General features: G+C 40.8%; 1 protein-coding gene across 2 annotated transcripts; it reads left to right on the top strand.

The window, feature by feature from the left end:
• Positions 1 to 534: 534 nt before the first annotated feature.
• Positions 535 to 5,987, top strand: LOC100490587 (endonuclease domain-containing 1 protein-like). 2 transcript variants are annotated; one of them, XM_012959396.2, is made up of 3 exons: positions 535 to 804; positions 3,288 to 3,679; positions 5,259 to 5,987. In XM_012959396.2, exons 2-3 carry the CDS (start codon positions 3,320 to 3,322, stop codon positions 5,841 to 5,843), a joined length of 945 nt encoding a protein of 314 aa, XP_012814850.1. In that variant the 5' UTR covers positions 535 to 804; positions 3,288 to 3,319; the 3' UTR covers positions 5,844 to 5,987. The 2 variants fall into 2 exon arrangements, with proteins under 2 accessions (XP_012814850.1, XP_012814851.1); XM_012959397.2 differs by having other exon boundaries at positions 536 to 804; positions 3,304 to 3,679.
• The last annotated feature ends 8,292 nt before the right edge of the window (positions 5,988 to 14,279 follow it).

Below are 14,279 nucleotides of genomic sequence, written 5' to 3'. Positions count from 1 at the left end.
GTGGTGAGTCCAGGTATTATATATTGTCCCTGAGGAAGAGCACAGATTGTGCTCGAAACGTTGGAATTTTTTCAATAAAACCACTTTTTCTTTTGTATCAAGTCCCTGTGTGTGCGGCACTCTTTCTATTATATTTTTGTTTTTTGACCTGCACCAAGGGCATTTGGACTTGTATAGTGTGTGCTCCTCCCTGTATAATATATATATATAAATATATATATATACATACACAGTATATATATTTGTGTACATCTGTGTTTCTCTTTTTCCTCCCCCATCTTCTTCATTTGGGCATACATATCAGTGTGAATGAATGACTGTATTGTATTATGTATATATTTATGAGAGATTCAAGGTTTCAGTAAATAATGTTTTGTTCCACTCCAGTTAGATCACCATGTGATGGTAGCTGTGACGAATGCTGAGATAAAGAAAGGCTTGTTGTTTGGCGACTGAAATAGGCTTCAGTCATTTTCAGTGTAAAATAGACAATAAAGGGCTCAGAGCATTACCAAGCCCTACCCCCGTTGGAGTTTACTTAGTATAAAATCCAGTTAAACCCCAGGGAGTCTGGCAAAATCCCTCCCTCTAATAAAGCCAAGTCCTGTTGGTGTGGGGAGAGGGGGTTGTTGTTGGTTCTGCAAGGGCTGAGTACATTGCGTGTGGGGCTCATCGCCAGGGGCATTTCTACTGAGACTTTGGGGTGCACCTTGGCAGCGGCAGAAATTTTCTCTCCAACAGCCAATAGGATCCCTTGCCCCAAGGAGGGCAGTGACTGCTGGGAGTCTGCAAGGATATTCTCAGGTACTGTTCATATGTGGATCAATTGGTGTGTGCACTGTATGTGTCTCTGGATTTTACTTTGAAAATCTGGTAACTTGTACCTACTAATGTATAAAGTGGCCTCATATAGAAGTAACATAACATACACTGAGACACGCACATACACTGAGACACGCACATACACTGAGACACGCACATACACTGAGACACACACATACACTGAGACACACACATACACTGAGACACACACATACACTGAGACACACACATACACTGAGACACACACATACACTGAGACACACACATACACTGAGACACACACATACACATGTCCTTGATCTTAACTGCCCCCACCCCCTTTCTGCAGTGACTGGGATTTTTTTCTGTAGTTGACCTTGCCTTGACCATATCACACATTGTTTGACAGCCCAATATTGTTATAAATATACACATATTAAAGGACATGTAAAGCCTACATTTGCCTACAATCAGTTGGGCATGTCTCCCCCACCCAAATGGCACCATTTGTACTGCATATATCCCCTCCACTTGCCAGCACCTTCACATTTTCCTAAAGCAAATAGCAGCTTTCACCTGGTGGCCATTTTAACTCTGATACATAACTAGATACATTTAAATCTGCAAACAGCATACACACACACAAAAACCTTTATTCAGCATACGTTTCATCAAGAATGAAGGCTCACACAGGAAGAACTGTCTTTGATAAAAGTTCTGCTTTGTTTGAGCACTGTAATGGTAAAGCTGAGCTCAGGAGAAACAAACTGAAGCAGACAGCTAGAGCTGAGCTTCTATGGGAACCAGCAATGCCATCTCTTTACTGGCTGCTAGACTGGGGGGCGTGTTTAGTAATCTGAGCTTAGAACAACTGAGCATGCCCACAAGCCAACAGCCAAAGCAAATTCCTGAGAGAGGGGACTGAGTGGGTTACAGGAGGAGAAGGAAATCTAAGTGATTAAGGGGATGTTGCAGCCTTACTATTAAGTTCTGGGCAGCCAGTATGGCAGGTATTGAATGGTTTCAAAGAGGCTGTTCACTGATTAAATTTGTGTGTGTGGGGTTTACATGTCCTTTACAGCATCACAATGTAACCTTTATTTACACATTAATTTTGTGTTTCAAAGTAATTCTAATACCCCCCACCCATCTTCAGGGCGTTGGGACTTAATCTATTACTAAAAATCTCAATTGAGCTGGGTGTATGCCTTGCTTTAGACACATTTTGACTAATTACTCAGAAATGGTAATTTATTAACATAATTTCCATGTCACCTAGAATAGTAATTAGTGGTCTGGATCCCCACCAGAGGCAACTGACCCTTTCCTTCTGTGGTCACTTTACATTAGGGCCAGTTATGGCTTTGGAGAGCTGCCTCCTGCTATCAATCCTATGTTGAAGCACAAGGCTGCTAAATCTGTGTAACTTACATTTCTAGAGTGTATTATAACAGTTGGTAGTTCTATTGCTGGCTATTTACCTTATTCATGGGGTCTTTGTTGGGGAATGTTGCTGTACTCTGCACCTCTCAACAGATTTTTTTATCCAGCACAAGGTGTAGAGGGCAACCAGAACCCGGATCTAAATGCTTTTTTGAATAAAGTCCAAGATATGTGATACAGGGTCAAGGGTCAAAATTAGTGACCTCTTATATCACAAGAGACATATCACTTCAATTCTGTAGTCATTTGCTTAGAAACCCTTGTGTAACACTTTGGGGGTCTGTAGGGAATGAAAGCAGAGATAGTCTTCCTGCAGTCAGTGTCTGTCTAGAGACCCTTGGGCCCCCCCTCCACAACCCTGTCCAATGCACCCCCCCTGCCAAACACTGCACACAGAACTGGCCCACTGGGATTTCTCCTCGTTCCCCAAAGGGCCAGTCCAACGCTGAATGCAATAAATTCAACCCCCCTGTTTTGAAACATATATAAACTAAATTACTAATAATACATGGGACCAGAGAATGAACATTGATCAAATCAATGTATGTTATATGTTTCTTATATATGATGTAGTCATGGTTGTTCTGTTATTACTGATATAGTGGATACATCCCTTTTCCACCCAGTGATATAATAGTGTATATATAGTGGATAATGTACTCCCTACGTCACCTCGGAGTTATGTAACCATATAAAAGCACAAGGCCAAAGGCCTGGAGCATTAATTCAGGTAACTAACTACAGGGTGACTTTTAATATCTTTATACATTTAAATAGGGGGCACATTATTCATAATAATCTATAGCTCTATGTGTTTGATTCTCTCTTCTCTCTATCTGGCATAGGAACACTCCATAATAAGTATATAATTTACAGTTTGGTCCCACAGGGAAATGACCAAACTATAGATTATACATAGATTGCACAGCCCTGTGTACCCTTGTGGCACTTTATAAATAAAGTTATACATACATTCATATACAGTATATATATACAGTATATATATATATATAATGCCCTTCTTGTAACTAATATGTTTATAGTCTCTCTCTGTTTCAGTTGCCCTTTAGTGACCATGAAGATGATGCTGAGTCTGGCTTGGCTGCTCATAGCCATAGCCCATAAGGCTGAACCCCTCATCTCTGAGAACTTCACAGACTGCCGGGAGTTTTTCTATAACCAATGGTTCCCTGACGGCTTTCAAAACATTTCTCTCCCTCATCATTTTAATTGCACAGACTTACCAGATGGGATAGAGGCAGAAGAACTGACCTCTCCAGCTTATATCTGCCAGCAGTATGATAACAAGTATCACTTTGCTTCCCTGTATGACAGAGGGAGGCGCGTGCCCCTCTATTCTGCCTACATCTTGGACAGGAGATCCACAGATAAACCAACAAATAAAAGGAAAAAGAATTTCAGCATAGAACCCCAGGTAAGAACTATAAATGTGAAATGATACAGTTGCCAAGTTTTCTGACTTTCACTCACTTATATAAGTTACGTATACAGGTATCCATGCCATTATTATTTATACACCGGTTATACATATGTGTAAATCAGTGATTCTTCAACCAAATAAATAATGTATCAACCCCCAGCAGCAGATACTTCAATATAATCAATAGTTTAGGTAAAGCGGCACACACATTATAGCCATAGATACCAGGTTTTTCTACACCTCTTATTATGCCCCCCAACTTCTCCCCTGTTGTTTCTAAAGGCCAGTCGTGGGCCTAGTCAGCAAAAAGTTTTTGTATTATTTTCCAAAATCATTTTTAAGCTGAGGACCCTTAACGGAGAAGAAAAGCTACTAGCTCAGCTTCCTCCCAATAGATTAGCTACAATAGGGCAAACTAGCATGCAATATTTCTAGAATGCTTTACCATACCTGAGTAAACAGCCCTAGAAAGCTCCCTGTGTTTGTTTAAGATAGCAGCTGCCATATTAGCTTGGTCTGACTTCACTTCCTGCCTGCATCTCTGTGCTCTGGGCTCAGATTACAGCAGAAAGGGGAGGAGGGAGAATGGAGGGGGAGAGGGAGGGAAGAGCAATCTGAGCATGTTCAAGCCTGAGCCCTGGAGGTTTGACCTGAGAGAAGGAAGTCTGATACCAAAGAACATATGAACAGAATAGAAGGAAAGAAATGCTGTGTTTCTTTTGAGGACTCAGAGCAGCATTACTGTGAGTGTTTTTGCTGTATTTACATAGACCATATTAATAAAGCTAACTTAGTTTAAACCTTTTCTTCTACTTTAAGATTATATATATTTTTTCCCAATTAATAACTAGGTAACACTGAGTTAAAATCTCACATGGCAACAGGGGTTCCATTCTGGTTATGTTACAGGTAACCCTAATTGGCAATGACTTGCTTTGCTAAATTATTAAGCCCTAGGCAGCAAGGGTTAAAGATTAGTTATGGCTGATGCTGTTATTGTACAAATCATTGGTGCTCAGTGGCTGATCTGAGTTGCAGTGATTTTACTGCTTCTGAATGGGTGAGATTTCCAAAGCTGTACCTCCACTTTCAAGAGAGGGGACTCATATTAGTTAATGTATGTATGTATGTATGTATAACTTTATTTATAAAGTGCTACTTATGTACGCCGCACTGTACAGTAGAATACATTAATATAAACAGGGGCATTAAAATAGATAAATACAAGATACAGTTGCAATAAGTTAAGAGTCAAAGACACAAGAGGATGGAGGTCCCTGCCCCGTAGAGCTTACAATCTATATGGGATATTATATTACTGTGTTTCTATTAAGGTGGGTCAGACAAAAAATCCATGACATGATGGTGCAGGTTAAGATGCCTGTCTTACATCCATACATCCATACACTATACATACATATACAATATACATACAGAGACAATGAGAAACCATATTAATCTGATGTATGTTGAACATAGATGTACTCTATATTGTCTTTATTGCTAATTAAAATGCACAGTTTGGGGATTTACCGAGCAACGGCCCATTAACCCTGTGTGTTTTGCCTTTCAGCTGGTTTATAGGGGGTTGGACGGCACAATGCTGCGTGAACACAACACCAAAATAAAAATAGGAATATACAACACTGATCATGGAATATCAGAAAGAGAGGAAAAAAATCGTCCTTCTTACCTTATGCCGACAAGCCAAGCTGTGGATGCTGATTATTATAAAAACAAACACTATGACCGAGGCCATTTGAATCCCAGGGGGCACCATGTAGATGCGGACAAACAAAATGCAACATTTACCTTCACCAATGTGGTGCCCATGAACAAAGGTCTAAACAATGGGAACTGGAACCGATATGAGAGGAGAATGATGGGCAATGCTGATGGCTGCACCACTATGTATGTGGTTACGGGCATTGTACCGGGTAATAACTGGATTAACAATAACCGTGTGAATATTCCCAGCCACGTGTGGAGCGCTTACTGCTGTGTAGATAATAACGCCAAGCCAATCAGGTCAGGGGCGGGGCTAGTGAACAATACAAAGGATATGGTTTATGAGATGGAACTTAATGAGCTTCAAATGCAACTTGAAACTCTTTTAAACGCCACAAATATTGAAGTATTTCAGAATAATTGCATTTAATGAAATGTTAATTTATCAGCAACTTTTACTGGATGTTCTATGAGAAATGTAACGCAAACTGCTGAATGTCTCTGTAGACCATATAGAAACCTATAGAAAAACCTCTGTACAACATTGCTTTAATAAAAGACCGAGGCACGCTTATCCAAATGCTTGATGTCTGGGTGAAACCATAGGGATCGCAAACTCCGGAGTATTGAGATTCTAGTGGGAATTCTAAGTTATGTGCAGTGTCAATATATGGGTCCAAAAGAGCATATTTATTATGTCTCAAAGGGCTTTAAAAATCACTTTGCTATAGGGTGCATATATATACTGTATATATAGTGCATAAACATCCAGTTACTGGCTCTGTGTGCAATGGGCAAATATAAAGCTGAACTGAAAGGAATACAGAGGCCCGGGGCACAGTAGGGCTTTCGGGCCCCCATCTTCTTCTCACAACTTTCCACAACGCACCCTGCAAAAAAAGGTGTCTTTGTGCTTGAACTGCTCTCCAGTTGGACAGGAAACAGAAGGTTTAGCCCTGAACTTCCTGTCCAATCAGAAAGCAGTCCTGCACAAGAGACACATTTTACAGCAGAACCAAGTCAATGTAGGTCATTTCTGTGGCCCTGCAGTTTTTGGGCCCATTGCATCACCTAGCACTGTGGGTGGGTTCTTTGTTTACCTAACAGCTGTTTAATGAATGCATACTAAAGGAGAAGGAAAGGCTAATAAAGAGTTAATCTCAAGCTGCAGGCATACCTTCAGTTCTCTTAATAGTGCCCTTAACTCTCCCCATATTTCAATTGTTCAGATGATCAGAAGCCAAACAGGAAGAAAAAATGCTGAGCTGTGTAAAGAAAGTTCCCATAATGCCTCACTCCTGCACAGACATGCAGACCAAGTGAACTAGTGACTATGAGGAGCTTCCTGCTGATTGGCTCAGATCCACATTCCTAAGGTGGGGGGAGTGAGTTCTTAGCATTCTTGAGGGAGGGGGGAGCAGGAAAGAGCAGAGAGCTGCATGTCTGTGGTACAGGAATTACAGACACAACTAATCTTTTTTCAGAGAAGTCAGTGCAGTGTTTCTGTGAGTGCTTATGGCTGTATTTACATAGACCTTTCTGATAAAGCTTTATTAGTTTTTACCTTTCCTTCTCCTTATACTGTATGTCTCGCCTGAGCCTAGGGTGGCAACTTTTGGGGGGTGGCCCTCGAGTACCTATGCCACAGAGTTCCTAAGGAAATCTGCCAACCAAGCTGGGGGGGTTGAGGGGTTTGCACAATAGCTTGCTGTACAGTTACAGTACAAAAAACAGCAAAATAATTTGAATGTTTTATAGCAAATAGTGATGAGCAATTTTTTTCACCAGGCATGGGTTTGTGGCAAAAAATCACTGTCAACATTTGGTTGACTGTGTAGTAGACCACAAATGTTGCCAAAGCTGTGCAGTTTGGTAGTTTGGAGTAAAAAGACAGAATGCATATTTTTTTGAAAATACAGGTATGGGGCCCGCTATCCAAAATGCTTTGGACCTGGGGTTTTCCAGAAAAGGGGTCTTTCCGTAATTTGGATCTCCTACCTTAAGTCTGCTAATAAAATTATTTAAACAGTAATTAAACCCAATAGGATTGTTCTGCCCCCAATAAGGGGTAATTATATCTTAGTTGGGATCAAGTACAGGTACTGTTTTATTATTACAGAGAAAAGGGAATCATTTAACCATGAAATAAACCCAATAGGGCTGTTCTGCCCCCAATAAGGGGTAATTATATCTTAGTTGGGATCAAGTACAGGTACTGTTTTATTATTACAGAGAAAAGGGAATCATTTAACCATTAAATAAACCCAATAGGGCTGTTCTGCCCCAATAAGGGGTAATTATATCTTAGTTGGGATCAAGTACAGGTACTGTTTTATAATTACAGAGAAAAAGGAAAATGTGAATTATTTGATTAAAATGGAGTCTATGGGAGATGGGCTTTCCATAATTCGTAACTTTCTGGATAATGGGTTTCCGGATAAGGGATCCCATACCTGTAAATGGTTTTCTGGGGAAAACCTACTTTCTTTAGCTTTGCAGTTGGTATGTTTGACATAAAAAAACATATTTACCCATTATGGGTTCACAAAATGTATTATTTCCAGAAATATAGAGTTTTGGTGGGTGAACTTTTTTTTTGTGGCTTTTGCCACACATAACATGCAGTAGATGGAGTGATATAGGGTGGACATAGGATTCTGTAAAGTGCACACACACACATATATATATATATGACTGGCATTTTTGGGCTTGCAATGTAGAATAAAGAGTTTTCTGGAATAGTGCTTTAAAATGAAGGGTACAGTTTCCAGATTGACAAACTAAAATGTGGGGGCCCCTCGTCAAATGGGTGATGTGCTCTGCTCCTCGGCCACTCTCTATTTTCTTGGACGTACCTCTTAAATTCTGTCAGGCTTCAGTACTTAATGGATCTTACCTGTCACCTGAGTGGTGTGTAAGTTTCAGAATGGTTAAGGCACATTTACTGAATACTGAAAAAGAAAAGTTAGTTTGTTAGCTGGGAAGTCTCAGTATATGCCTTTCCACATGTTTATTTGTCATATTTCAAATGCACAAGGAAACTGAAGATAGTCTGAATTAAACATAAGTTTGAGCACACAACAAAGTCAATCATGAGAATATATTAAGAAGTTTTGCCTCCATTCCCTAGGAATGGCTCCTAATATTGAGGTAGACAATGTGTAAACATTTTAAAAGTACAACCAGTGCTGGAAGTATGCTGGGGGGGGGGGGGGGGTGCTGGGCACATACCACTTGTCTGTCTACCCATTCTTCCAATGTTCTCTCATCTCTCCACCCCCACCCCATTGTCACTCAAGAACCATCTCTTTAGGACCTCTAGACATTTGCCTGCCAGAGATGCATCTTGGAAAGTAAAGGAGCTGCCAGTAACACGGAAGGCTGTGGGTGCTCAGCTTGGCCAAGCTTTGTGCTCCAGAGATAGCATTGCATCCTGCTCAGCTGCCTGTAGATGCCTGTTGCCATCCTAGTGTGTCCCCTGTTTGAGGACAGTTTTTTCTGGCGAGCCTGCTATGTGGGAGCAATTGACTATCCAAAGGGAGAGGTACTTTGGGGCAGGTAACGCTACCTGGGGTACTAGAGCTCTTGGGAAGGGACATATTGCATTTAACGTTCCCTTGATCCACCATTTAGTGATGGGCTGTGTGCTCCCTCAGAGATCAGCTGACAGGAAATAATGCAGCTCTGACTGTAACAGGAAGTAGTGTGGGAGCATGGGAGCAAAGGGCAGAACTCTGCTCATTCATTGGCTGATGGGGCCTAGTATGTATGTGTGCCTTGGCTTGTTTGTGTGCACTGTGAATCCTATGATACCAGGGGGCGGCCCTTAATTCCTAAAATGTCAGTTTCCTATTTAGGATTACCCAATAGCACATATTACTACAAAAGTACAATTTTATGAAATTAGTTTATTTAGATGAAGCAGGGTTTTACATATGAGCTGTTTTATACAATATATTTTTATAGAGACCTACATTGTTTGGAGTATAGTTTCCATGTAAAAAAAAAGTTCTGTAGTTATCGGAATGTGTCAGGCCATTACGGATACTATAAATACTTATTAACAAATAATACAAAACACACTTCTAACTGAAGATAGAGAAGTCTGCAGGCAGAAATAAGTCTCATGTTTCCTAAAATAAGAAACTGACCAATCGAGAAACCAACAGCCGCATTGTTGTAGGCAAGAGTTAAACTATCCCCATTGGTTCCTGGGACTGAGGAGGAAGAGGGGGCGGAGCTGCCACCAGACAGTGGATTGAGTGATAGACTTAAAAATAAATGTGTGAAGCCCAGAATGGAAAAGGACGTAATAACACAAAAACAATAAACCAGGATTTAATTTGGATTAAGCCTAATGACAGAGAAACAAGAACATCATAAATAAATAAACACTAAACACTAAAAAATAAAAGTTGTGCACAGCGCATGAACTGTACCCCTCACGTAGTGTAGGAATCTTTCACTGGGTGTTGCATTATGTTCTAGATCAGTGCTGTCCAACTTCTGTTGTACCGAGGGCCGGAATTTTTCCGACCTACGTGGTGGAGGGCCGATAATGGAAGCCAGTTTTGACCACTCCCCTTTTTGAAACCGCACCCACTTGAAACCACACCCATGTTATCACATGAACATACCCATATTAATGGTTGTAGTACAGCAAAAACCTGCCATACCCTGCCTGTGTGTGTGCCATACTCTGCCTGCCCTACCCTGCCTTTGTGTGTGCCATCCTCTGCCTTCCCTACCGTGCCTGTCTGTGCCATCCTCTGCCTTCCCTACCCTGCCTGTGTGTGCCATACTCTGCCTGCCCTACCCTGCCTGCCTGCCATACTTTCACTGTGTGTGCCATTCTTGGCTGGTTTGTGCCATACTTGGCCTGTGTGTGCCATACTCTGCCTTTCCTACCCTGCCTGCGTGTGCCATACTTTCACTGTGTGTGCCATTCTTGGCTGGTTTGTGCCAAACTCTGCATGCCCTACTCTGCCTGTGTGTGCCATACTTTGCCTTCCCTACCCTGCCTGTGTGTGCCATACTTTGCTTGCCTTATGCTGCCTGTGTGTATGCCTACAGTGACACAATGCTGGCACTGCTCCTACAGTCTGCACAATAACTATATATTAAAAAACTTTTTAATTGCAGTACCACCTCAGTATATGTTCTTTTGGTAGTATGCAAGGATTATTTGTGGGTTTCTACTGCTCCTGAGGTGTGAACAGGGGAACAATGGGGGTGATTACAGTCTGAGCCTGAGGTGTGAACACTGCAGGGGGTGAACAATGCAGAGATTAAAAGGTGTGAACAACACAGGGGATTACATATTTAAACAATACAGCCTGATTACAGCCTGAATCTGAGGTGAGAACCATGCAGGGGGGCAGTTAATCTCAGTACTGATACCATTTAAAGCTTACACAAGAGTAAGCCATCAAAGCAGCCAGACAGGTGGGGGCCACACAGAGGGGGGGCCGCCAGTTGGACAGCACTGTTCTAGATTATGTTCTAGTCTTGAGAAAAGACTTAGCACTCAAAATGATACCCTAGTCATTTTAATGGCAGTTGCCTGGAATTACCAGTGCATTGGGTTTCATGCAATAGTCAATCAAGATCATCAGCAGAAATCTCCTTGAACCCAAACAGCTACTGACTGCCCTGGCAACACCCAGAATCTTTCCATGTGCCATGGCACAAACAACATCTGTAGGTCGGGTTGCCACCTGGCTGGTATTTCTCAGGCCTAGCCTGTAATATTCCAGCCAAGGCCAGGATCAGTGTAACAAATTTACCAGCAGTGGCAAACCACAGCAAAAACAACAATTGACGGGTTGCAGTTATGTATAACTCCTGTACTTGGCGACAGCATACTCTAAAGGAATGTGCAGTTCAGATTTGCTGGTTTTCAAAAGCTTTTTGTAAATGTTCTAAAATTTGACTTTAGTGTATAACTTGAAAATTGTAAAAACAAATATGTATTTATAATATATATTTTGGACTCATTTGGATGGCTCCCTTTGGATATGGTGTCATTCTTTCCCTCTGCTTGTGTGAGTACCTTGCTGGCCCTTCCCACTGCTGGCTGCCATTATCCACAAGAGCCCCCAGGTCCTTCCCCATCAAGGATTTGCTTAACTTATAGTCACTCAGAGATAAGGTTTAGCCTTCTATATGTACTTCCCAATCAAGTGACTTGTGGAACCATATTTTAGGTATACCAATACAGGTATGGGAAACGTTATCCAGAAATCTGTTATCCAGAAAGCTCCAAATTATGGAAATGCCATCTCCCATAGACTCCATTTTAATCAACGAATTTACATTTTTAATTATGATTCCCTTTTCTCTGTAATAATAAAACAGTACCTGTACTTGATCCCAACTAAGATATAATTACCCCTTATTGGGGCAGAACAGCCCTATTGGTTTTATTTCATGGTTAAATGATTCCCTTTTCTCTGTAATAATAAAACAGTACCTGTACTTGATCCCAACTAAGATATAATTACCCCTTATTGGGGGCAGAACAACCCTATTGGGTTTATTTAATGGTTAAATGATTCCCTTTTTTCTGTAATAATAAAACAGTACCTGTACTTGATCCCAACTAAGATATAATTACCCCTTATTGGGGGCAGAACAGCCCTATTGGGTTTATTTAATGGTTAAATGATTCCCTTTTTTCTGTAATAATAAAACAGTACCTGTATTTGATCCCAACTAAGATATAATTACCCCTTATTGGGGGCAGAACAGCCCTATTGGGTTTATTTAATGGTTAAATGATTCCCTTTTCTCTGTAATAATAAAACAGTACCTGTACTTGATCCCAACTAAGATATAATTACCCCTTATTGGGGCAGAACAACCCTATTGGTTTTATTTCATGGTTAAATGATTCCCTTTTCTCTGTAATAATAAAACAGTACCTGTACTTGATCCCAACTAAGATATAATTACCCCTTATTGGGGGCAGAACAACCCTATTGGGTTTATTTAATGGTTAAATGATTCCCTTTTTTCTGTAATAATAAAACAGTACCTGTACTTGATCCCAAATAAGATATAATTACCCCTTATTGGGGGCAGAACAGCCCTATTGGGTTTATTTAATGGTTAAATGATTCCCTTTTTTCTGTAATAATAAAACAGTACCTGTATTTGATCCCAACTAAGATATAATTACCCCTTATTGGGGGCAGAACAGCCCTATTGGGTTTATTTAATGGTTAAATGATTCCCTTTTCTCTGTAATAATAAAACAGTACCTGTACTTGATCCCAACTAAGATATAATTACCCCTTATTGGGGGCAGAACAGTCCTATTGGGTTTATTTAATGGTTAAATGATTCCCTTTTCTCTGTAATAATAAAACAGTACCTGTACTTGATCCCAACTAAGATATAATTATCCCTTATTGGGGGCAGAACAGCCCTATTGGGTTTATTTAATACTTAAATACATTTTTTTAGTAGTATTGAGATTGAGTATAGAGATTCAAATTACGGAAAGATCCCCTAATCTGAAAAACCCCAGGTCCCGAGCATTCTGGATAACAGGTCCATATCTGTAGTAAAGTATGTCACCAAATAAACCAACAGAGCGGTGGGATATCCTGATGGATGGAAAATACCTTGCTAAATACCATCCCAGAACCCCTCCTAAGGGCTCCCCATAGATAGCAGCACAATATAAATGTCCTCACCAATTGTACATTGCCCCTTTGAAACTCAAGAAAATGGGCAGGAACCCTGAAGCCTAATGCCCCAGATGCCAGACCCCAAATGCCTCCTTCTTACATCTCGCATGGGACTGTCCTGGAATTAAATGATTTTGGATCAAGGTAACTAAATACAGTATATGGCAGACAATGTAGATTTTCCTAACGTATGTGCCCCGGAGATCTTCCTGCCGGGTCCAACTGAAGAGTTTATTCCACTAAATAAAACCAGATCTCTGGCCAGGGTAGTTTGATACTATGCTAATTCTTAATTGGATGGGTACTACTACCCCGTCTCTAAAACAATGGCTAAATCTTATTAACACAACTCTCCCCTCTATCCAACTGACCTATGAGGCGCGAGGCTGCCCTGCCAAATTCAAAGAATTATGGTCCACCTGGCTTGAGGTCAACCTCGGAGCACTAGTGAACCACTATTAGGGCTATGAGGGCTATTAGGGCAGTCCCGATTACCCTTCTGGTGCCTATAGGGGGGGGATAGGAAGCCCTATGGGTAGAGACTTCACCTAGACTTAAGGTTACATACATAGCTGTATGATACAAACCACCCATATAAGTGAGGAGGATGAGGCCCAGCTACTATTACAAATATTACAAATGGAGGAGGCTTAACAAATAAGCCAAGTTGTTATTATGGGGGACTTCAGTTATACAGACACTGACTGGATACTTTAGTATGATGTAGACATTGATATTCTGAGACAATTTGCAAGTGGTCTTCAGTTTTTATGATCTTTTAGTTATTTAGCTTTTTGTTCAGCAGCTCCCCAGTTTGACATTTCAGAAGTGATCTGGTTGCTTGGTCTTATTTACACTAGCAACCGTGTTTCACGGATTTTTCGCTGTTTCGCAAATATTCTTGACGTTTCACGGACAGATTCACTCCTCACTATACTACACCTCTCTATTTCCACCAAATGTAAACGTCTTTTATCTGTTCACTGTGGGCTTTAAAATTATGGCTCCTTGTAGAAAACCAACAAGTTTTTATTATAAAAACTGACAATGAATATACTCACAAACATGTGAATCGGCGCTTATAGAACACCCGTCCCTAATAAGCCCAGTTTCTATCCCCAGAGTCTGTTCCTATGGGGCTGATTCATCAAAGTACAAGTTCTAATCCCGAA

The sequence above is a fragment of the Xenopus tropicalis genome, chromosome 3 (assembly GCF_000004195.4).
Source record: "Xenopus tropicalis strain Nigerian chromosome 3, UCB_Xtro_10.0, whole genome shotgun sequence".
NCBI lineage: Eukaryota > Metazoa > Chordata > Amphibia > Anura > Pipidae > Xenopus > Xenopus tropicalis.
The sequence above is the reverse complement of the archived record's forward strand: the minus strand, read 5'-3'. Positions and strand labels throughout refer to the sequence as shown.